The following is a 22,384-nucleotide window of genomic DNA, read 5'->3' as shown; positions in this document are numbered from 1 at the left end:
TACAGGTGGATAAGGTAAACATTTTAACTAAATTAAATTAACAAGATTTTACAATGAAGCTTCCCCAGGTGATAAATTACATTAAGACAAATATTTGTTCTATTACACATTTTCTGAAATTGTAAGGATAAATATACAAATAAGGCATGATTTTATTAAATATATGCTAATGCACATACATCTCCAGAACAGAAATCTGAACATTGAATAAAGCCAGGTTAAAAAATCTTGTTTTATTTTGTTAACATATTGGAGTCAAATGTTTTTACAGAGGGAATTTTTGGATATTTCTTTTTATTTATCAGAAATGACAATTGTTGCCATGTTTTTAGGAATAAAATGTGATATGAATCAGGCTCTGAATGATATGGGAACAAACCCCTCAGAATATAGAGAGGAATGAAACTGGGAAGTTTAGTGTGTGTAAGAGCTGCTGCAGAAGAGACTTCTGGCTCAGTCTGAGAAAAAACTCATTTTGAGAAAACTGCCTTTAAAGAAGTATTGTAAAATTCATACATTCTGCAACACACTACAGGTGAATAGGTTAAACAAAACATATATATCAGCATGAAACTTCCTCAGTTGATTACTTACTTTAAGACGATTATCTTTTGTATCACAAGTTTTCTAAAATGTTGTTTAAACACTTAAAGGAGGCATTATGTAATGCTAACTTTTAGTGAATTTAGGAGAATAGACACAAATAGACAAAGTGTGGTAATTTAAACACTTAAAAGTGTTTGTGGATGTTTTCTTTCAACTAGATTAATTATATTATTTTAATTCTGCTATTTTATCTGCTATTTTATACTATTTTAATTTGGCTATTTTTATAATAGTACTTCACACTCATTTACATCAACACTGTGATGTGTACTGTAAATGCTCTTATTCTGTCTAATCTTGTACTAATTGTTATGTTTTTGCTGTGAAGCACTTTGGGCTGCAATTCTTGTATGAAAGGTGCTATACAAGTAAAGCTTATTATTATTATTATTATTATTATTATTATTATTATTATTATTATTATTATTATTATTATTAGTGTAAAAGAAGACAAAGCCCAAACTCTCAAAATTGACCAGTGCATGAAAAAACATGTTTTTGCCTGCAGTGTGTCGCCCTAAGCATTAGAAATGCCCTGAATGGACAGCCTGGTGGCACAATGGGAGAGGTGTAAAGTTACCACCAACAACAACAATGGGGAGTTTGATTCGCTCTGGATGAAAGGCAAACACATCACAAAATAGTTTGTGTCCTGCAAGCTTGCAAAAAAGCCACTGTGGAAGTGGCCGGTCAAAAGCATTCCTTCCTCCCACTCCTTTATGCAGCATGACTGTGCTGTACTGGAGCAGAGGTCAGAGGTCAAACCTGTCCACAAACACAGGATGTGATGTGACATCCTCTGATGCTTTTAATACCTCTCCCACATGTTGCTTTTTAACATTTCTTACTTTATGTGAGGTTAACCGTCGGGTTTTACAGTAAGAAAGTGCCCAGTTTTTTTCTTCTCTTAAAAGTTACATCTGGAGAGAAGAGGAAGAGAGGGAGGATGAGGGAAGAGGATAAGGAAGTGATAGTGTCAGGAGGAAGGAGCAGAAAGAGATGGTGGTGAAGAAGAGACAAGGGGCGTTAATGAAATTATAATTCTCGCAGGGTAACTGTATATCTGTTAAGAAAATAAAGAGATTGACAACTCCAGTCAAACTTCATATAGAAGCACAATCTGCCCACGACAATATTTCATGGTGATTGACAGATATAATTGGCAGCCAGTGCTGCCAATCCCACACACTGGAAAGAGCTAAAGGTTAAAATTCTCCATATTGGCTTTCAGTCTGGCCTCACATCATTATTTCATCTCTAACTAGAGCTTTTTGTCTCAATAACCACTTATAATATCCCACTGTTATTAACCTTTGGTGAGACATTGCAGGCAAAAACATGTTTCTTCCTATACTGGTCAATTTTGAGAGTTTGGGCTATTTTGCTTCCTGTCTTCTTTCAAACTAGAAAGAAAACGTCCAAAATATGTTGTTTATTTGACTAACTGTGTCTATTTGCGTCTGTAGATTTTTCCTAAATTCACAAAAGATGAGCATTAGATAATGTTTAATTTCCATAAGTAATCAACAGAGCAAGTTTCAAGGTGATATCTGTTTGTTAACTATTTGCAAAATGTATCAATTTTACAATACATATCTTGACTGAGCCAGAAATCTCCTCTTCAGTACACACACACCAAACCTTCCAGTTTCATTCCTCTCTATATTCTGGAGGTTTGTACAGAGGGGTTTGTTCACATATCATTCAGAGTCTGTTTTGTAATGTCTGTTGACAGTATTTTCTGATTTATGGAGAGATACAAAGAGATATCCAAAATCCCCTCTGTAAAAACCTTTGATATACGTACAGTATATGTGATATGTGAACAAAATGAAACAAAAATGTTGAACATAACTTTATCCAATAAGAGAATGCCTCATTTGCATATGTAAACATAACATTTCTATATATTTTTTTAGCTAGAGTAGAGGCAGAGTGGAAACGGGGAGAAAGAGGGGTATGACTAGCAACAAAGGTCCCAAGACTGGAAGCAAACACAGGACGTTGCAATGTAACCACTACCAATGCCCAACATGGGCAATACACCGTCCTGCTGCTGTAAATACTCACTAGAGCACCAAATGTGGATTAACCTGAGACTGAAAATAGATAGTTTACTATGGTTTGAGTATCTTTTTAGAGTCCAGTTGTTTTAGGAAATTAAAGTGTATATTTGTAACATGTTCAGTAGGAACCAATGGGCCCGGGTCTGACAGGTAGGGAAGTCTTAAATAGTGGAGAAATGGACTAACAGCGTTGTTGGTTTTGGTGTCATTGTTGATAACAACAAAGAAATACAGAATATTGTCAACCTTATCCTTTAAATGTAGTTACAATATACATTTAATACAACAGAAAGCTATAGCCCACTGGTATGTCTAATTAAATGTTACCATCTGAAAGATGAACAACCTGTGGATTAGTGGATTAATAAAAAATAAATGCAAACATCAAGTAATGGTTTAAATCCTCGTCTCCTCAAGTTATGTTAAAAAAAGAATTAAAAAAAAGAAAATAAGATAATTAAATATTAGCTTTATTTTTTATTTTTTTAAACTACAACATTCTAAGCATGTTAATGCAAGGAATTTGGTTTGCCAAAGTTTTAACATATTGCAGATTCAGAGGAAAATCAGCCCAAAATCTCTTGAGCTTTTTCACAACAGCAAACACAGGTGTAATTAATAACGTTTATCATGGCTGCATTCCATTTAGAGGTCTACGTTTCAGGACCCTGGAATCATTGACGTGGAGGTGGTCAGGACCTATAAATATCTGGGCCTGCAGCTGGACGACAAGCTGGACTGGACTGCAAACATGGACACTCTTCATAAGAAAGGGCAGAGTCGTCTGTACTTCCTGAGAATGCTGGGGTCCTTCAGAATCAGCAAAATACTGCTGTTGATGTTCGACCAGTCTGTGGTGGCCAGCGCTCTCTTCTATGCTGTGGTGTGTTGAGGAGGAAGCAACAAGAAGAGGGACGCTGGGCGGACTGGACAGACTCGTGAGGAGGGCTGGTTCTGTAGTGGGCGCAGAGCTGCACTCCCTGGTGACAGTAGCAGAGAGAAGGACCCTTGACAAACTGTTATACATCCTGGACAACGCCCTCCACCCTCTGCACAGCACATTCACCCGGCAGAGGAGCACGTTCAGCGGCAGACTGCTGTCCCTGTTCTGCTCCACAGACAGGCTCAAGAACTCTTTTGTCCCCCTGGCCATAAGACTGTACAACTCCTCTGTGATGGCAGCGGGAAGCAAACAATTCAAACAATTCAAACTTTGAAACTATAAAACAAAAACAGTGGTCAATGTTGCAGTGGACTTTTGTAATTATTTATAACAGCCTGTATTTTTACTTTTGTATTTATAATGTACAGCCTTTATCACTTATTTTAATTTTTACTGACTTTTTAATGGCGGGGGGGGGCAGATGTGTAATGTTATATGTTATATGTCTTTTAAAGCTACTAGATGCCTATATTTTCGTCGGGATGAATAAAGTATCTATCTATCTATCGATTATGGGTATTAATTACACCTTTGATTTCCTTCCATGACTGCTGTGAAAAAGGTCCAGAAGAAGTGATTAATGGCATGTCTAATGTAGCTTAATAGGTAACTAATATTTACCTGGGGAAACAAAACACACACATACAGAACAGGAGCTGATACTGTGTTACTTATGGTGTGTAACACAGTATCAGCTCCTGTTCTGTATGTGTGTGTTTGGTCTATGGTCAGTCTTTCAGTCTGTCTTACTATATCTGTCTATTTTCTTCCTTCCCCTGTCTGTTTCACTCACAATGCTGAGGGCAGAGGAGCAGCCAACAATAGTGAATTGGCTAACAGTTTATTTGGCTTGTTGAAATACTATCAGTGTTATCACATGAGCCAGTTGTCAGCTTCCAGCCCTGGTTAAGCAGCAGCAGACAAAATCCAAGGTCCTTCTGTTGCCGTATTCACACAGAAACACAAAACATCAACTGTGGTCTCTGTTTTAATTCAACATTTGATCACATACCATTTACTTATGTGTTTTAAAATTGTACTTGAAGCAATTTACAAATACACGTCACCATGACGTCACTCATTGGTTTGTAGACTACAGTTCTGAATCTTCAAGTTTGACATTTTGGCCGTCGCCATCTTGTTTTTTTTGGAGCCAAGTTATCATATTTGGACAAGAGGCGGAGCTGGAGAGGAGCGAGGCCAGATACCATTAGCATAGCAAACGCTAAGTCAGCACTAGTGCTAGCTTGCTAGGTAGCTTGGCTAGTAAAGTGCATTAACTGAGATGCTAATGTTGGCTAGCAAAAACCTGCCTAAAACAAAATGTGCTTGGCCTACTAGAAAAGAATGGACAGCCGACTCGCTAGAGTATCTTTTAGTAGGATCAAATGCTGAACAACGCCGTGGTAGCAACTTGTCAAACACAACCAAAATGTATTTGATAACGGCCATTTAGCAAGCTAGCTAGCTCCGTTGCTAAACAGATTGTTTATTTCATTAGATATCTCTGCTACACAACACATAGACGTCTTTGACATAATGTCAACACTGTTACCTCTTCACATTCTTTTGAGAATGTTTGTTTATTTTTTTTATGTTTTAAACTGAAATTCTGGCATATCTTAGACATTGCACCTTCAAGAGCTAAATTGCAGTGCAAGCTATGTAAGACATAACTATATATTTAAGCAATAGCTCACGACAGGCCGTGGTATATGGTCATTATATCACAGTTAAGGGGCGTGGTTCGGCCCGACGTGACAACCCCCTTAACTGTGATATATTGACCATATATCACGGTCTGAAGTGAGCTATTGTTTTTATAAAACGGTTACCAAGTGTGGCAATATGAAAGAAAAATACACACTCCAATTTAAATAGTTTTTATTATTAAATAATGATGTTCAAAATAAAATAGTCTCTCCGTCAGATTGCTTGATTTGACATGTCCGTTTTATAAATATATATATGCTTCACCCATTTTGGGGCCGAATGTCTTAATTCATTACAGTATACTTTAGCATCACCTTATTTCAATTATGACAAAGCCTTTAAGGGATGTAGGTGAATTCATCCTTCAAGTAAATATTTTTCTATCTATTAGGATCTTTACTGTGTGATGATATGATAATACTACACCCACCTTTTAATTTCCTGTTTCATTATAGATGAATAATGTTATATTATAGCAAGTTAAAACGTCTTCTAATGACCATGAGCATTTTTGTGCAGGACATTCACTATACAATCATAACCCACCACTGGGTTTCCCAGAAAAAAGTGTTGTAAACAGTAGAGTCAAGGCCTTCTGGAAAGATCTTCCTGGTTTTTGTAGGAATTTGTCCTGACAAGTATCAGCACATCACTCCAGAGACACAGAGATATGAGAGTAGAGGGGAGAGAAAAGGGTGAGGGATAGGAAGGAAAGGTATGAGGAAAGTAGGCGGAGGGAGAAAGGCGGAATTCCTGCGTGTAGAGACTGGTAGCAGTAGTGGAGCTCTGACAGTTCACAGAGTTACACTCACTGATAAAGCATGTTTGCAGAATGAATAATCTGCTGCTGATCACTATTTGAACACTATCTACTGTACCTTGCCTTATGGTGATGCATTTTATAATCTTAGGTTGACATGATGCGTTTAATTGCTTACTGTAAAGAAGGGATTTTGTGTAAAATGTGCAGGTAATATATTATTATTTGGCAACTCAACTGGTCATATAGAGAAACTAGTCATTACAGTGGCATGTATGACTACACAGTGTGTGACAGACCTGAGCTGAACATCCTGTGAGTCAAATAGTATTTACCAATAAGGTTCATAACGTGGATGATGGGTGAGGCTGGTCTGAGGGTGAATGAAATACTGTACTCAATGAAACATTGTTCAAAGAGTTGTTAACTAGTGTAGCATTGTATTTCTACTGTGCTAAACTTGTTTATTGCAAAAAACAACAACAACTTACATTAAGCAGCTTATTCAGAAATAGATAGGTAAATAAAAAAGAGCAATACTCTTGCAAAACTATTCCGTTCTGCCAAGAAATGTTTGAGTTATCTCGCAAAACTTTAACATTTATGGTCCTTATGACAGCTATAGTATCTTGGAAAATAACAATATGGCACACTGAATTTTATGAAATTACTGTTTGTCAGACCACAAATGAGACATAAATTAGCTAGATAGCGCACCCCACATTCCTTCAGCTTCACTACTACGCCAAGAAAAGCAATCGACGGCTTCATAACGGCTGTAGCGACGCCAATTTAGTCAGCAAAAGTTTCTTTCTTTTTTCTTTTTTCTCCCCCATGTTCCTTTAGGCTCAGTAGAACACAAACAAACAAATTTCCAAAATAATAAAACTTCTTATAACATTTTTTTGTTTAGGCTTTACTGCTCCTCTTTTTCTTACATTAACCACAGAAACAAAATGATTGTTTTCCGAAACTCTAAAGTAAGAAATAAAGAAGTAATTAAATATTCATGCCCGCCTGCAAGTGGGAGCTGTTCTTTGTTTAATCAGTACATTGATTGTCATTAATATAATTGGAGACACGTGTGCTAGTTAAACAATCATACAATTGTACTTGTAATAGGCCTACTGTATTTCATTTGTAACTTTACCTGTAAAGAAAAATATGTCCACCTTCCAAAAGTGCCCTTTCTAACCAAAACAATTGTTATACACCTAGCCATTTAGCTAATTAAGCTAGTGGTGAGTGTTTTTTGTTGCTTTTGGTTAGAATTAGCATAACAATTTAAGCAATTTGAAAAAACAGTTTACTTATTTTTATTTTCCATTTATTTAGTGTTCGTGTTTTGTTCAATTGACACACAAGCTATTGTTCCCCCCTATGAAACAATGCTATCCAAGTAGTTTATGTTTTCTTGCTAAGTGGTCAGACATGACTGCTGATGGCAGGAAGGCGGACGAAGGTTAGTTAGTAGGGAAGGGGTGGCGCGGAGGGGCGGAGCAGTTTTCCTTACCGGGCGGTGTCAGCTGAAGAAAACGGGACAGAGGAGCAGTGAGAGGCCGACACAGGAATTCATTTTCCCGGGTGATTGTACTGAATTGCACCAGCGGACTTCAGGTAAGAGGAAGGAGCGTTTTAGGGCGTTTTCTCATGACCCAGCAGGGAAGTCTTGTGTTTACTGAGGAGCAGAACATTGATTTATAACTCACTGCGGCACCGCATGTGTGCTTCAATTCAGAAAATAATAATACATTTCACTCAGGATACGTTGTGAATAAAAAGGATGCGAACAGCAGCTAACAATACGTAGTATGTGTGAGTTAGTAGCACATTACAAAAGCTAGTTTGGACACTTGAAATACAATTTTCTCCACTCACAATATTTCCAGTGAATGTTATTTATTGTTAGTCACGTGTGCAAATGCATGTGTGCATGTTTTATTTATTTTCCTATTACCATTTTGTGAATGTGTGTTAATATTTTATGAATACTTTATTTATTGTGTATGAAATATGTCAAAAATAATGCTTTTCCAGCAGCAATTTCTTGCAGCGTATAGTATAAAATACTACATGACCACTTAAGTTTGAATATCACGTTTTAGGGTTGTTTTCAAATGTCTGAAGGTTACATTTTTCTCAATTCATTTTGGAAATGAATAATACTGGAGTGTGAGTGGCAGACAGCAGCAGCCTTGTGTCTGGATGAACTGCATCGTCACTCTAGACATAGACTTGTTGTTGTTGTTGTGTGTGTGTGTGTGTGTGTGTGTGTGTGTGTGTGGATTTATCAGGATTTTACAAATGTACCCAGTGAAAACATGGCAAGGACCAACCTTAAAAGCAATGCCTGTTCTTCCTCAAGCAGTGACATCTGGTGGCAGTAAGACTGTATTTCTTTCTGTTATCCAATTATTTCGCACTAAAAAAGTTACAAAGGTGCAAAAACACCAAACAATCATGTCTTTAAAGATTATAAACATCACTTGAGATGAATGCATTTCTTATGTACTGGAAATACACTCCAACTGCCTCACACTATTGTCTCCAATTGGGTAAATCAGTCACCATAATTGTTTTCAGGTCGTCAGTATCTTTTGTCACGAGAAGGATAATGTCTGTATTGTGTATACAGGAATTTGCATTAAGCAAAATGCATTTTCGGCTATTATTCAAATAACTTTGGCAATATATAACTGGCATAAAGCAATGTATCATCAAACAAACAGTGTTTTTGGAGTAATTAGTGCCCTGTGCCTTTACCTGTGCGTGTGACTTCTGGACTATGCAACCACTAGTTTTGCGTGTTTGTGATGATCTACCTATTTGTTTATTTGGCAATGCTGTAACATGAGCATGACGTGAGATTTTCAACACACCCAGAGACGAATCTTGATTGAACTTGAGTGAATTTTGAAGTGGAAAGAGGTTATTTGGAAATGGTCAAAAGCATATATAGTTAATGTTTCTTCAAAGTCGCAGCATTGGATTTGGATTCACCATCAAATCAGATCTTTTAATTGATGTCTTAATAGGAAAAATAGTATTTTGGTAGTTTCTTTCAGCAGTGATGAGAGGATCAGGTGTATTTTTCTACATGATGTTTTGAGTTAGATGCCATTAATATCTGATACTAATAAGGCTTGATTTGTCAGAATGGCTTGGGCTTCCTCGGCTTGTATTGATTGTCTGTGCATGTAATTCATCAAGTTGACATGTCTTCTCGTCTCAGGCAGCAAGCGGGCTGTGCTCTCTGCAGCAGAAAGCTCTCTCTCAGATTGAATCATATACAGGCTAATCTCACTATGTCTTATTACTGGGACTGTATATCTAGGCTAACATGTTCTATAACATTATATGATGTAGTGTGTAGTAAATTTAGCTGCCATGCTTCTGCCGAGCTTTGCTTTTTGACTCAGAAAGCGTCATCCTAGCTTGAGATGTAATAGGATGTATCTGTTACTGAAGGGATCTGCATGCTAACATGGATACATTCATATACCTCAATTCATTAGCCTATTTGGTGCTATTAAAGGGTCAGCTAGCTCAAAATAATGTTCTCATACAGCACACCTCCAATTACCTTTAGTGAGAAACTCTTCACAGTACACAGTTCTTCTGATAAAAAAGCTTGGGAATCACTATCAATGGCTGAGGTCTCAAAACGTAAGCAAGACGGACAAATCATTGGGAGTGTCATTTGCAATTGGAAAAGTATGATCTGTTGTGATTTGGGTGAACTAATCATTTCACCCTTCAGCCATGGTACATGTCAATATGCAGATCTACAGTCCTACAGTAAATACCACAACCTGGTGGGCATCATAACATTTAATATCTATATACAGTGGTTGTAATATAAATAGCTAAAATACAAACCTTCTACAGCAGGGGTGTCAAACTCATTTTAGTTCAGGGGCCACATACAGCCCAATTTGAACCAGTAACATCACAGTATAATAACCTATAAATAACAACAACTCCAAATGTTTCCCTTTGTTTTAGTGCAAAAAAGTACATTCTGAAAATGTTCACATTTAATGAACTATCTTTTTACAAAACATTATGAACAACATAAAAGTGCAATTTCAACAATATTATGCCTCAGTTTATCATTTAGTTGCATTACAACTTACAGATCACAGTGTATCAGACACAAAACATTTAGTCACAGGTATCTGGAACAATATAGTATTTTACTTTATGATCAAAACAACTTGTCAAGATATATAAATAATTTAAAAATGACATTAATTTCCACATCTGTGTAGTAATCCTGACACACCACACAATACAAAGTAAAGTGGAACTATTAAGGAAGAAGGTGAAGTTCTCCCCCTGCCTTGTACATGTATAAAATGTATACATGAAAATACATAAAGGTTGTGTCTCTTTGTACTGCAGCTGCTGACTGACATTATATTTCACACTGTTCAATGTCTTTAAATATTTCCACAGTAAGTATTCATTTTCACAGAAATATATTCTTACAGAAATATATAACGTGCAAAAGTGTCTGAAGCAGCATTTGACATTAAGTTACTTACTCACTGTTTGCTCCTGAAACTTGGCATCTTTTAGCGTCACAAGTGCATCAATATCAGGCCTCAAATCCTGAGGAGCAGCCAATGTCAGGATGTCCTTTAAGTGTTTGAGTGTGAGCCGAGAGCGCAGCTTTGTTTTATTGATGCTCATTACAGAGAAAAGTTGTTCACAAAGGTAGATAGTCCCGAACATGCACAAAACCTTTGCAGCGAGGGCTGTCAATGTGGGGTACCCTGGCAAGAGATGCTGATAAAATGTGTCCTTCAAATCTGAATCACACTGCAAGTTGATGACTTCAAGTTGGATGTCGACAGATCAGAAGCCTTGACCGTGAACGGCGAGTTAAACACTGCAGTATGGCTTTGATGCTAATGCTATTTCGCTAGCAATAAGGTAGCTAGCTTTCACTGCTGCATCGACGATATCTCGGCTACGAGTAACAACAGACTGCTGTTTCTTCAGACCCGCTAACAATTCATTCATCTTCTCAGTTGTCGTTGCAAACTGTTGTATGTTTCGCCATGATGAGTCTCATAGTGACGCCAACTATTATAATTGTTGAGCCCTGAAACCTGCCGCGAACACACCGAGCACACAGCTTCTGTGAATAAATAGGAAACGGTCCATTTGTCTTGGAAAACTCTTCACTCCGTGTCCACTTTTCTCCTTTTTTGACAGACATTTTGGGTAATGAGGTGTAATGTTGACAGAACCCGTCAGCTCCAGAAGTTCTTTTACTGGCAGCTCAGCATCAACAGTTTGCTTGCTTGGCAGTGTTGTGTGCGACCCCCAGTGGACACATTTGAAATAGCAGTTAATTGTATTGAACATTTGAAGTTAATGTCTTCGCTGTCATTTTTACACTTTGCAAAATCATCCCGCGGGCCTGATTGGACCTTCTGGCGGGTCGGTTCCGGCCCGCGGGCCGTATGTTTGACACCCCTGTTCTACACCCTCCATTACAGAATCGTATTACACCAAAGGCATCTATTTAAATCTCTTAGATGTTATAAAGGTCTCGAGGCTGATGTAACTGTAAGGCTTAATGGCTCTTTGTATAATAGACCCAGCTACTATCTGTCTTTCTGGCTGAGTTAACTTAGCTTTGCTATTAGAGAGTAGGCCGAAGTCTCCAGGCTGACCCAATCATGAAACCGTGAATAGAGGAATAAGGAAATCTGCTCTCAGGACATTTGCTTACATGAAATTGAGCGAGCCCTCAAGTAAATGAGAGCTTCTTTTAGAATTGTGTGGTTTCCTCTTTAATACAGAAAAACAGAAAACTTTTCTTGCAACTTTTCTTTCTAGCTTAATTAGCTGCCAATACATCCCCCATCATTTAACCAATCCCCTCAGAGAGCCCGCCTCCTCATACACACATACTGACTGCAGCTGAGGCTGCTTCCTCTTCAAGCACCAGCACAAGATGGCTTCCACAAAGGACTCACACTCTGGTTCATGCAACAAATGTTACCTTGTCTTGGTTAATGGAAATTAACTGGAGATTAATCCACATAGCTAAAGACAAACCTTTCAACTCAGGACATATGAGAAATATTGACATATTACTTCCTAACTATAATTTTAGCACACGATCAGGCTAACAATCATCTCCACTGTTTTATTGGTTTGCCTCAATTAAATTGAAGTACGGCGTATCATTTGATGGTAAAGTATCATTGTTTAAATTGGTACGTGTAGTTCCTTTAGAATCAAATGATTTCCAATGATGTGATTACTGTGCAGAGAGTTCACACATGTTCACACATGTATTACAGAACCTAACTACAGCTGCTGTGTTGTTTTATAGGCGTCAGCATGTCAGCAAATATCAGCGCTGAAGAGATCAAGGAGATCGAGGAGGGCTTCCAGAAAGTGGGTGAGTAAAAATGTGTGTGTGGGGATATTGCAGAAAGCCATCAGACAATGATGAAGTAGTCAGTGTTGTTTGAAGTGGGGTAAAGCAGCTGACAAACACATGTCCTTATTCATTGTGTGTGCACCTTCTGACAGACAGATGTTTATCTGGGGATTCATGGAAAGAAATAAAACCTTTGATACACCCACATTTAATTTATGGCTTAAAGTAATAGTTTGACATTTTGGAAATGACTCTTATTGTTAACTTGGCTCAGAATAAAGACTGAAAGCAGGGGTTATCTATCTTTGGTTCTGTCCAAAGGTTAAAAAGAAATCCACCTAATCTCCCAGAAAATTGCAAATAGACATTTTTCCACTTCTGTTATTTGTGACTTTTATGATTTTTCCACTTGCGTTACTCGTGGGATCATTTGTGTTTTAATCTGGTTTACTACAGCAGTATGAACTCAAAAACAGATTTTTCTGTGATTTGATTGCTATAAACGGATTAATAGATATACCAAAATTACGACATCAGGATGCCGATTTGTGAAAAGTCTGAATCCATGCCCTGTCGGGTCTGTCTCCAAGACGACAACCAAAACACTTTTTTAATGCTTGTTTTCTGAATGGAGTTTGGATCGACCAGGGCTGTGCTGTGCTATTGCTTTGATTGTGTATGTTATTGCACTTTGAAAAGTTAGCTTCGTGTTTCACCATAAGCTGATTTAGTTTCTTTAGACAAAGCCAGCCTAGCTGTTTCTCCCAGGTTCAGTCTTAATGCTAAGCTAGGCTAACCATGTAACCACCATGCGTGAGAGTGATATCAATCTTCTCACCGAACTCTCAGTAAGAAAGCGAATAAACGTATTTCACTGTTGACACTTAATTAACTGTTGGTCGAATTGTTTTAAGGACACTGAGTCTCATTTATTGAAGATCTCTCCCAAAATCTGTCAGGACAGTATTTCACTCTTTTCTGTGTAGTTTTCTTGTAATGACAAAAGAGCTTCTTTCTGAAGAAGCTGGAAGTCTTTTCACATTTTCTTGAAGGTGCTGCAGAGCTTCATTTTAATCAATGCATTATTTAAGGGATATTACAGCAATACAAGCTGTCCAAGCTGTCCTCTCTATTGGACAACATGTCCCCCCCCCCCTCCAGGACACTTTGTCCGCACTGTGCAGCTCCTTCAGTGACAGGCTGCTTCACCCGCGGTGCCTCACAGAGAGATACCGTAGGTCCTTTCTCCCTGCAGCGGTCAGACTGTACCATCACCACGTTCCCCTGGTACACCCCCACACCGAGAACACACTATTCCACCACTGTGTGCGATTATCACTGCAATGTGCACTTTTTATAACTTCTGCAATTACCACTGTGCAATATTCACTCTTACAACTTTAATCAACGACTCTGTACTTATACTACTTTTACTCTATTTAATTATATTTAATTATTGTGTACTGGCCACTTTACTTTCTTGTTCTTTTGCTGTAACAAAGTACATTTTCCCCGTTGTGGGACTAATAAAGGATTTCTGATTCTGATTTAGTAAGTAAGTAAGTAAAGTTGGGGGACTTGTGAGAGACAGGGTAACGGTTAAATGAAAGACCACAGAGGCTGAGATATCTTGACCATTAGTCCCTTTTATGGGTCGAAACTCTCAATCCTACACTTCCCATAATGCAACTCAGGAGCTATATCCTCCTGGTTAATGCTTATATCTTTCAAACTCCATGCCCCCAATTTGTAATTCAGAATATACTTTTCTACTGTAAACAATTGTGAATACATATACATTTGAAAAGCAGAGGGGCAAACAATAAATCCAGTCCTACCAGACTCCTGGTGTTTAAAATAGAAAATGTAAAACTGAAGATACTGACTGAATCCTAAAATATTACAACTAAATATTACCCTTTTCCCTCCCTCCTACCCCGTCCCTCTTGCCTCCCCTACTCCTCTAGATGTGGATGGTAATGGGTACATCTGCGCCTCTGAACTTGGTGATCTGTTCCGTGAGGTGGGCTGTCCTCTGCCTGGTTACCAGATCAGAGAACTCCTTAAGAAGCTGGACAGAGACAATGACAGCCACGTCGACATTAAAGAGTTTTCTGCTGTAGGTAACACTAACTAACAAACTGAAACTAAACTGACTCACAGCTTTACTAACAATTCGCTAACTCAACTAAATATTGCTAATTAAAGTCCTAATTTGATGGCTGACTGACAAATTAATTATGGCGTATTAGGGCGTAATTATAGGTTAGCGGAAAATAAATAAATATATATATATATATATCACACACGCACACACACACACACACACACACACACACACAGTGTATTATGCCTGCAGGGGATAACGTAATCAAATGATACTTTGCAATTGCATTAAGCAATAAGGAAATACTTGGGATGTTAGCCAAGAATCACCTTATTGTCATAAGCATCCAGACTTTGCTGAGAATTGGGCCATTCAGAAGACAACAACATGCTGATTGTGATGAGGCGATAGCTTTTGTGCATCAGGAAATGGATCTTTATACGTTATAGACTTTATTGTCTCAGAGAATATTCATTAAATTTGTGAGTTTTTTCTCATAGATTTCCCACTTTAGTCTCAGAGAATATTGTGTTTCTTTGCTAATTTGAGACTATAATCTCTTGAATATTTACTTGCCTTCAATGGCCCTAATGCGGCGTTCAAATGAGCTGTCTGTTGATTTTGAAAGTGAGTGACTGACTAACTATATTAATCACGATCTTGTCCACAATTCGATTGATTCTGCGTGTGTTTTTGTGCACATTCAGATTTTCTTGGAGATGAAGGACGACCGCATGGCTCAGGGTTTCAGGAAAGCTCTGAACAAGAAAGAAGGCATCGTAGCCATCGGGGGCACCAGCGAGATCTCTAGTGAAGGAACTCAGCATTCAATCTCTGGTTAGTAAAGCAACACTAAAACCTATAGAACACCCTGTCCAATATCTGTCCAATATCATCACAGACAGGACCTCACACTTGGCTGTATTTCAGAGCAGGAGCGCTTTGCCTTCGCCAACTACATCAACTCTGCTTTGGCGGACGATCCGGACTGTAAACACGTCCTGCCCATCAACCCCGAAACTGAAGCTCTGTTTAAAGCAGTGGCAGACGGCATCATACTTTGGTAAATCCGACAAACATCCTACTAATAACATTAAAGCATATCGATCACTCACTTTGTAATTATCTGTACTGATCAACTTTATTTCATTTTATTACCTTTCTCCTTGATTTGACCTTTAACCCCGCTCTTTATCTGATACCTTTATCCACTCTTCCTTCTGTTTGCAGGCCTTGTGTCAGTTCAGTGTGCTCATGTGTTTTTCTCACATGTGTTTCTGCAGTAAACTCATCAACCTCTCTGTTGCCGACACCATTGATGAGAGAACCATCAATAAAAAGAAACTCACAGCTTTCACCACACAGGTTCGTTAGTTGTTAACTAGTATTTAACTTCATTGCATAAATCATAGAAAACAATATCAAATTTAAGTTACAGTTATATAGGAGCTTTTAAAAGCTTCATATCTAAAACTACATTACCTATTATACACATTATAATATATATATATGCATTATATTGCATGAATCTGACCTCTTATCATTCGTCACTTTTTTATCCCCAACAGGAGAATCTGAACTTGGCTCTGAATTCTGCCTCGGCCATCGGCTGCCAAGTCGTCAACATCGGAGCTCAGGATCTGAAGGAGGGAAAACCTCACCTGGTGCTTGGACTCCTCTGGCAGATTATCAAGATCGGACTGTTCGCTGATATAGAGCTGAGCCGCAATGAAGGTATGTATACACACACACACACACACACACACACACACACTTGTCTGCACATATAAAACTAAATGTAATGTAGCCACTAAAACAAACTTCACTATATAACACAGATTGTCAACACAAAACGATGAATTATGAATGAATTGCTTTCAGTTAATATATTCTTATATTCACGATCATTCCCCCCCACAAACCAGAGTCATGCTTGTCTTCCTGTGTACAGCTATAGCCGCGCTGCTGCAGGAAGGGGAGAGTTTGGAAGAGTTGATGAAACTCAGTCCTGAAGAGCTGCTGCTGCGCTGGGCCAATTTCCATTTAAAGAAAGTCGGCATGTCCATATCGAACTTTTCTGGAGATATTAAGGTAAGGAAATGTCAGTGTGATGCCTGAACCTCTTACTGTATAGAGTTGTGCAGGAATGAGTCCTAAAACACGGAAACCAGTCAGCATTTTTGCAATTATTACTTGTCTTAAAAGGCGGTGGCTAACAAGTAGCTAAATGAGACTACAAAGGTTGTCAGGGACGTTTAACGTCATCACGCCGAGTCAGAAACAAAATGCTATATGGACACTCAGCCTGAGTTTATTTTAGGGTAGTGAGCTGCCAGCTGCTTATATTCAAAATGTCTATTAGACATTCATTTAGCAAAAAGTAACATATTGTGAAAGTTACATTTGACTAAGAAATGCAAACCCATGAGAGATGAGAATAAATCTGACATTTGTGGTAGGAGGTAACTGTCAGTGTGCTTTGTTATTTCATCATATCTCACGGAGTGTCTCTTTCTGTATCTGTGGAGGACTCCAAGGCGTACTTCCACCTGCTTGAGCAGATTGCTCCAGACGGCACCAAAGAGGACGTTCCAAGGATTGATGTCGACATGAGTGGTGTTTATGTAAGTTGATAAGCCTTTAGTTTTTATGTAATCTGCCAACTTTTTATCTTAAAACTGTAAAGTCTAATGCTGTATGCATGTTGTTTACCTTTTCTTATATAGTATATTTGAGTTAGTCATTACAACTTTAGTCAGGAATGAATTTGGGCCTCAATGGATCAATACGTTAAAGAAGCAACAGAATCACACTGAGAATCAAAGATTTAAACATACACATACACATACACATACACATACACAGAAACAGACACATACACATACACAGAAACATACACATACACATACACAGAAACATACACATACACATACACAGAAACATACACATACACATACACATACACAGAAACATACACATACACAGAAACATACACAGAAACAGAAACATACACATACACAGAAACATACACATACACATACACAGAAACATACACATACACAGAAACATACACATACACAGAAACATACACATACACAGAAACATACACAGAAAATACACATACACAGAAACATACACATACACAGAAACATACACAGAAACATACACAGAAACATACACAGAAACATACACATACACAGAAACATACACATACACAGAAACATACACATACACAGAAACATACACAGAAACATACACAGAAACATACACAGAAACATACACATACACAGAAACATACACATACACAGAAACATACACAGAAACATACACATACACATACACATGCATTAGTATGTCCTTGAAACTGAACACTGGTCAAACACACACATTTTGTTTGGATTGTTTCATTTATAGTTAGATTTTCTGTAGGTGTTGCTCTTGTCTTTGTGTCCTCAGCCATGGTCATTATCATACTAGTCATGACATCTACTGTTTATGGAAATAAAGAGCTGTAATTTCTTAGATAGAAAAACATACATAAATGCTACAGAACATCTGGATCTGTAATCACACATATGTTTGCAAGACCTGCATAATATATATATAAACACACACACAGTACTGTATGTAAAATATATTATGACTAGGGGTGTAAAGGTTCTAAAACCAAAACTGAAGCTGCACACACAAACATCCACGGTGTTGTGTCGAGGTCCCGTCTTTCGTGCTGCAGTGCACGTGTCAGTGCGACGGGCGCTGCCTCTCCAGCGACTGCTGCCTGTTGAGCGCTCATGTAACGAGGCAGAGCTCTCAGGATGTCTGCTAATACACCTACGAATGGATCTAATAATAAAGAATGGATGTTCTGTATCCCACATTACAGAGCCCATTTCCCCCAACCAAATGAAGATGTGTGTTTGTGTGTGTGTGTGTGTCACCAGGAGAAGGATTCCATGAAGAGAGCAGATTGTATGCTCGAACAGGCCGACCGCCTCGGCTGCCGACAGTTTGTCACCGCCACTGATGTCGTGTCTGGAAACTCGAAGCTCAACATGGCCTTCGTAGCCACGCTCTTCAACAAACACCCGGCTCTCACCAAACCAGAGAACCAAGAATGGATTGTGGAGAGTAAGCATGGACGAATCATTTCTCTCTCCCTTATACTTTCATCACGTCCATACTTGTAGGAAGTAGCTAACCACCTGTGTAGTCCTGAGTGTGTGAGCTCACCTCTCTCTTGTTGTTTTTTCAAGGCGAGACCAGAGAGGAGAGAACTTTCAGAAACTGGATGAACTCTCTTGGCGTGAATCCACATGTTCACTATATCTATGGGTCAGTATCCCTCTGTGTGAAATGACCTGCTATAGTTATCATGTTTACTGTTCATTGCCACACTGATGCACCCTTTTTAAATACATGAATGTGTGTTATTGCAGAGATCTGATGGATGCCATGGTGATTCTCCAGCTTTATGAAAAGATTAAGGTGAAAGTGGACTGGGACAGAGTCAACATCCCTCCATTCAAGGGAGTAGGAGGAGGGCATTTAAAAAAGGTACATGTGCATACTACTTTCCAAACTGCTACCGAAGGTAATGAGGAGGAAATTGCAAAATTATATTAATTGAAATATAAATTATTCGTCCCAAAAGGTTTTTATGTATATAATTTACTTGCATGTATTGTATATGTATATATAGATTGTTAACTATGTTAACAGTAGTGATGTCATGACACCAGAAGTGTAGTTGTCGATACCGATACCAGTGAAATCTGATTCGAAACCACGATTAAGAACAAAAACAAAACAATAGATCCCATTTACTTCAACATGCTTTATCACCGTTTGCATACTGGTTATTGTTCTTATATTCTCCTTCAAACAACTGTATTTTTTCAATTGAACACATCATGTTAACGTTATAATTTATCTTCACTCAATACTCATTTTTACTGAATAGAGCTTGAACACAACTATTTAACCTCCGTTCACCTGTTGTTAAAAGCTAAGATCCATGGATGTAATAATAGAACTGGATTCCTATTCCTGGAAAGTTGCTCAGTGGCACATGAAGCCAAAATGGCTCGACTTTCGAGTATAAAATTAGCCGGATCTTCCGCATCCATGGGGCCCATAGAGCATGTGCATTTGCATTTTCCTTAAACCCCGCCTCCCAGCCGCTCTGTATCGACTGATCTCGGCTCAGTCACATAGATGCAGAAAAATAACTCTGGATAGGCTATTAGCGCATTTTCACATTTCAAAATAAGGCCTTTTCATAATGGGATGTTGATTTACTTCATAAAAAAATGATTCCCTATGTATTTACAGACATCTCTTCTCGAATGTAAGTCAGTGGGATAATGTGTTTTTGGGCCCCATGGCATCACGTGACTGACACGGAAGTTGTAATTCTACAGTTTGGCCTGGTGCTCTTCCTGGGGGCTTGGTAACAGCTAACAGCTATCCTTAACTAGCTCTCTTCCTGATGATTTTAACACCGATCTGTTGTTCACAATGCAGCGTGATCAGGGTAAACATAGGGTGCGTCTCCTGGACGCATCGATAATGATCCCAAACACGCTTTCCTGACGGTACCTACAGTTCTGTGTAAAACCGAGTCAGGCATCGACGGGGTACCAAAGTATCGGTTCTCGTGACATCCTAAGTAAACATACAATGTAGATAAGTTTCTATATCACACAACAGGAAACACAGTTACTATAGTTACAACCATGACTAGACAAGCATTGATTCAACCAAGAGGAAATCCCATTATCAAATAATAAAAGCCATTAAAACTTTCCTATTAGGGAAAACAACTCGATGGACAAATTAGGATCATTAAGATGTAACGTTAAATACAGGTATGTTTAACAATAACAAGTTTACAAGGTTAGGAGGTTTAAGATCACATTTCTAAAAGACGTAAGTAAATTGATTTGAGGAGGTGCTGTATTTTGTTCCCGGAGTCAGGTGCACTTAAATCAGACCTAGCTCCGATATCAACCCCATAGTGACAAAGAAATTCTGAAAGGCAATATGGTCAAATATAGTAAGTGTGTGTGTGTGTGTGTGTGTGTGTGTGTGTGTGTGTCTCAGAGGGAAAACTGTGCCTATGCTGTGGAGCTGGGTAAAAAAAAAGCTGGTTTCTCCCTGGTGGGAATTGGCGGTCAGGACATCTACGATGGAAACGCCACACTAACTCTGGCACTGGTGTGGCAGCTGATGAGGAGGTGATTTAATCTTAATAGTGAAACTTCACTTTATGACGTGGTAATTCTGACATGTTAAGAAAAGTGCAATAAACTAGCAAAAACACCACCTTCAGACTCTGGATGTGTGAGTGGTGATACAGTCTGAACCAGGAAGAGGGCGCTGCTCTGTCAGCACACAGTTTTAAGCTTTCTCAGCTTGTGTCGGTGTCACATCTAAAGTTCACTTCCGACATGTTTATTCCCTTTAGTGAAGCCATAGAGAAATCAAACACACTCAGAAATACACCGGGGAAGATGAGAAGAAGGACCCCTCTTTGTGATTGAAAACAATGGGGTTCATGGGAAATGTAGTATTTTGTAAAATATTATCCTTTATTTCAGACAACATTAAAACTTAGCGTTGGGAAGCGACCTGTCACCTCACATGGTTTCGTTTATTAAAAGTAATTACAGTAAGTTATTGCGATCAATTTCACAGTGAAATGTAGTTATTTTAATAATGTCTCAAACTATTTAACTGATTGTACCCCAAGCTCCGTAGCGGATATGGAATATGATTTGATTTAATTGTTGATATTCTTACGTGTGGTTTTAAAATCTCTACGCAGGTACACGTTAAATGTTCTTGAAGACCTCGGAGCAGGAGAAGTTGCTGGAGATGATTTGATAGTTTCATGGGTCAACAAGACTTTGTCTGAGGCTGGCAAGAGTTCCTCTATCAAAAGCTTTAACGTGAGTGTTCCCTTAATATTTAACCCTTGTGGTGTGTCTCATCAGAGACATGTTTGGGCTTTTTCATTTTCAATTACTTTCGCAAATGTTCCACCAGATACCACACATTGTTGTAAGAAAAAGCATTGTGATCTTCCCTTGGTAAAGAAGGTCAGGTCTGGACCTGGACTTGGTTTTTACTGTACTGTATGTGGAGTATACATGTGTGATGCGTGTGTGTGTCCCTTTGTTCAGGACAAATCCATCGGTACCAGTATGCCCGTTCTGGAGCTGATTGATGCCATTCAGCCGCAGAGTGTGAACTTTGAGCTGGTTCAAACAGGAAGTCTGTCGGACGAAGACAAACTAAACAATGCCAAGTAATCACAACCTGCTTTTATCTGACTTTATTCCTTTGCTGGGTTTTAGCGTGGCATCAAATTCTGAGCCCACAATGGGACATCTACAGCACACAGAAATGTTTTAATGTACATGAATTGTATTTTGTAGAGAAATTATTATCATTCAAAGACTAATTGAATTAGATTAATGGTTAGTCGGATTAACAGACACTACGGAAGCAGGGAAGCACGAGGAGAATGGTAGCTGGATAGATTATGGAGGGTATTATTGTACAATTACTGTATATGGATAATAGCAAACATGGAAATAATTTTATGGATCAAAAGAAGATTTTTTTGTTTTCTCAAATGAAAATATTCTTTGCATGACAAAAAACAAAAACATTCTCTGTGCTCAGGATTTTGACCATAAATATAAATACATATTTTAGCTGGTCAAAAAGGTGTGATTCAATAATTAAATGACAGTCTTAAAACACACTAAGAACACTC

General features: G+C 38.4%; 1 protein-coding gene across 3 annotated transcripts in view; it reads left to right on the top strand.

Moving 5' to 3' along the window:
* Positions 1 to 7,579: 7,579 nt before the first annotated feature.
* The window catches only part of LOC115014784 (plastin-3-like), an 18,319-nt gene continuing 3,514 nt past the window's right edge, over positions 7,580 to 22,384 (top strand). Inside the window, exons 1-15 of one of the 3 annotated variants that reach the window (XM_029441841.1) lie at positions 7,580 to 7,705; positions 12,444 to 12,512; positions 14,462 to 14,613; positions 15,309 to 15,438; positions 15,532 to 15,664; positions 15,885 to 15,966; positions 16,170 to 16,335; positions 16,553 to 16,692; positions 17,130 to 17,225; positions 18,543 to 18,729; positions 18,855 to 18,933; positions 19,038 to 19,155; positions 20,704 to 20,837; positions 21,428 to 21,551; positions 21,786 to 21,910. In XM_029441841.1, the coding sequence (XP_029297701.1) occupies positions 12,452 to 12,512; positions 14,462 to 14,613; positions 15,309 to 15,438; positions 15,532 to 15,664; positions 15,885 to 15,966; positions 16,170 to 16,335; positions 16,553 to 16,692; positions 17,130 to 17,225; positions 18,543 to 18,729; positions 18,855 to 18,933; positions 19,038 to 19,155; positions 20,704 to 20,837; positions 21,428 to 21,551; positions 21,786 to 21,910 (1,727 nt within the window). In that variant the 5' untranslated portion in view covers positions 7,580 to 7,705; positions 12,444 to 12,451. Of the gene's footprint in view, positions 7,706 to 12,040; positions 12,325 to 12,443; positions 12,513 to 14,461; positions 14,614 to 15,308; positions 15,439 to 15,531; positions 15,665 to 15,884; positions 15,967 to 16,169; positions 16,336 to 16,552; positions 16,693 to 17,129; positions 17,226 to 18,542; positions 18,730 to 18,854; positions 18,934 to 19,037; positions 19,156 to 20,703; positions 20,838 to 21,427; positions 21,552 to 21,785; positions 21,911 to 22,384 lie in introns of those variants that run through there. The other 2 variants (XM_029441843.1, XM_029441842.1) reach the window with 2 other exon arrangements.

Source organism: Cottoperca gobio, chromosome 10, assembly GCF_900634415.1.
Source record: "Cottoperca gobio chromosome 10, fCotGob3.1, whole genome shotgun sequence".
In the NCBI taxonomy this organism is placed as follows: Eukaryota; Metazoa; Chordata; class Actinopteri; order Perciformes; family Bovichtidae; genus Cottoperca; species Cottoperca gobio.
This window is presented reverse-complemented; position numbering and strand designations above follow the sequence as displayed.